Raw genomic sequence first — 3,111 nt, forward strand, 5'->3', positions numbered from 1 at the left:
GAGGACTTGAGCACATGATGTACAAGGAGATGCTGAGAGAACTTGCTGTTTTAAGAGGAGAAGACTTAGAAGGGGGAACTTCTTCACCTATTTAGTCGAAGAATATAGAGAATACAGGGACAGACTGCTCTTACAGCTGTGTGCCAAGAGGGCAAAGACCAGTGACACAAGCACAAAGATAAATTCTTATTAAATATTAGGAAAAGAATTCGTAATGGCATAGTTGAACTTTGAAAGAGTTTGTCCAGAGACATTATGGATATCAGTCCTTGGAGGTATGTAGAACTTTACCAGCCAAGACCTTAAGGAGCTTGCTCTTAAGATTGTCCTCGCTTTTTCTAGAGGTCCTTTCCAACCTATATACTCTTTTAGTCTAAGAATTGCCAGCTACTTATATTTCTCACGCGATACATGAATAATGTCTCCAAAAGAGATGATTTAGCAACTACAAACACATGGTGACTATGTTGTTGAACATCGTTTTAAACTACTCATTCATTTTAACTGCCTCTGTAAAGGTCCGGTCTATTGAATATCTTTATTTAGATAGTTTGTATTTGGTTCTAAGAATATATGTTAACACCTCCAGTTTAGAGGTGTTATTAACAGGTGAATCTTAAATATAAAAGTGCTAAGAGTGTTCAAATTACCTCTGCAAAAAGATGCTATCCTTAAGAAAAATAAAAGGCATAGTGTTATGTATCAGAAAGGAACTGTGGTGTTGAGATAACTTTTCTTTGCTTGGTACTTTCAGACACCAAAAAAAACAGCATCTTGCATAGTGGTTACAAATTTACATTAGAATAGCAATGGTGATGTGAGAATCCTTAAATTCTCACCACACAGAGGACAGTCATTAACTTTTGGATCCAGACTGCTCAAACTAAAATGCTGGAGCCTACTTCAGTCAAATATGCATGGGCTAGTAATAATAATGTTGCTAAAACACAGTGTATTTATATGGGTTGTGAATATTACACATCTGGTTGGTGTCAGTGTGAAAGCTGATTATGCAATTGACATCTTAAACACTCTGCATTGCCTTTCTAGGTGCATAAATTGGTATTAACAGTGTTATCTAACATTTTAAGAGTTTTTTAAACAATACCACTTTAGGCATCTACCCCTCTAAGTCCTCGGCAAAAAATTAGAAATATTAATAAAAGCATTAATGTTTAACAAAAAAATCTATGTAGAACTCTGGAAGAACAACTCTGCTTTTAGAAATCAGTGTGAAAGGAGATTAAGTGCTAACGTGGTGCTGTTGAAAGACCTGTGAATGTTGCAGACTAGTATGTTAAGAGAAAGAAAATACTCTGAAACATATTTCACAATTTGCTGATCCACAAGTAGAGTTTTTACTTCATTCTAAGTATCACTGTTCTACAAACAATATGGAAATAGCTGTGGCTTTTAAGTTTTAGTTTGGTGTTCCTTTCTCCTAACAGCAAACTAGAAGCTAAATATCATTGGTAAGCAAGAGGAAGAGATATATTATGTTGGTGACTTTCTTTATTTTTTATTTTTGATGAGATAGTTTTGGGGTGTGTCAGTAAGTAGTGACAGGCTTAACAATGTATCATAAACAACTGAAAGCGTTAGAAGTGAAGAACATACTGAGAAAATGATCATAAAGTAAATCTGCTTTTTTCAAGTGAAGGGTTTGAATTTGCGTTTTGGATCTGCTAAATTATTTTTTATTTTCCTTTATTGATATGGCAATAGTAATAATAACTCTGTCACTAGTGTTTCAGATTTATTCCATGCAGAAGGAATACAAATGATTGTGTTTTATTACTGAGTTGAAACTCTCCATTGGATTTTTGAGGGACAATGGCCTGATCTAATTACTGCAGATTGTGTTAGGATGTTTTAAGTCATTCTGAAAAAGTGTCTTAACATAACTGCATGTGTATTTATTTTCAAAGCTAGTTTGAAAATAAGGATCTCTTCGATGTCTTAGATACAGGCCTCTGGGTAGGAACAAATATCCGCCTTTTCAGCACAACTGAAAATCCAGAAGAAAGTGTAAAATTTAATACCCAAGATGTGGCTGCTTGTAGTCTAACCGGTGTTTTTTGACTACCCACAGGTCTTATTCCTACTACATTGAGGTGTCCATGGATGAGTTGGATTGGATTCGGGTTATCGATCACTCTAAATACCTTTGTCGGTCCTGGCAGAACCTGTATTTTCCTGCCCGTGTCTGCAGGTTAGTTCATCAATGTAATGTTGCCTGGCTATCATTAAATAATGTAGACACCAGAGTAAGTTGCTGGATTTTGCTACTGCATTATGTATTTCTGATAATGTATGATATACACAGCTGTAATCAGCTATCTTAAAAAAAAAAAAAGTCTATCTTGGTAGATGCTTTTGGAATATAAATATAGGTGATAAATTGCAGGCATCGTGTTTTAAAAACTCCGGTGCTTCCATCTCGAACTATGTATCTCCTTTCTTTTTTCTTTTTCTTTCTGTCTTTTCCTTTCTTTTTTCATTTCCTTCTTTTTCTTTCTTTCTTTCTTCTTTCTTTCTTCTTCTGTCTTTGAGTCATACTCACTTTTCCTCTGGCACTGCTGAAATGTTTAAAATGTGTTTACATGCTTGCTATGAAACTTGGAAATGTATTTTTATGTATTTTATATATTTTCTGCTGTTGCATTGAAAGAGTTTTAAACAGTTGTGAAAGAGAGAAAGGGCAGAGTTAGGACTAAGGAGGTTTGAGCAATGCTTTGTGTAAACCAGAGCAGATAGATGGATTTAATGATTATTAAAGTGATGATATCTTTTTACTGAAGGTGCTGGTAATTCTGGAAGAAGCTTCTGATCAGATAGAAGCAGTCTTATCCAAGAGCAGAATCAAGCTCTTCAATAGAGAGGCCACAGTCTTTAGATTCCAAAGAATCAACATGAAGTTTGGGGTCATAGACCCAAAGAGGAAATGCCCAGTATTGTAATAATTATTCTGTAGACACAAACTTTTTAATCAACAGCAACACTTGGAATCCCCATGGAGGGGAAGTGCTTTCTTTTCCCCAAAGAATGTCCTCTGTCTGTGATCTTTACTGCTTTGCAACATGGGATTGCTGGCAAACAGTTGTAGTCTAT

General features: G+C 35.3%; 1 protein-coding gene across 1 annotated transcript in view; it reads left to right on the forward strand.

Annotated features, from left to right (window-relative positions):
• Positions 1 to 3,111, forward strand: part of LOC104625700 (BTB/POZ domain-containing protein 9-like) — a gene marked incomplete at its 3' end in the record, with an annotated part of 80,341 nt that overhangs the window by 13,407 nt on the left and 63,823 nt on the right. Inside the window, exon 6 of the mRNA XM_010293396.1 lies at positions 2,093 to 2,212. Within this exon, the coding sequence (XP_010291698.1) occupies positions 2,093 to 2,212 (120 nt within the window). The remainder of the gene's footprint in view (positions 1 to 2,092; positions 2,213 to 3,111) is intronic.

The sequence above is a fragment of the Phaethon lepturus genome, unplaced genomic scaffold, assembly GCF_000687285.1.
Source record: "Phaethon lepturus isolate BGI_N335 unplaced genomic scaffold, ASM68728v1 scaffold6438, whole genome shotgun sequence".
Taxonomy (NCBI): domain Eukaryota; kingdom Metazoa; phylum Chordata; class Aves; order Phaethontiformes; family Phaethontidae; genus Phaethon; species Phaethon lepturus.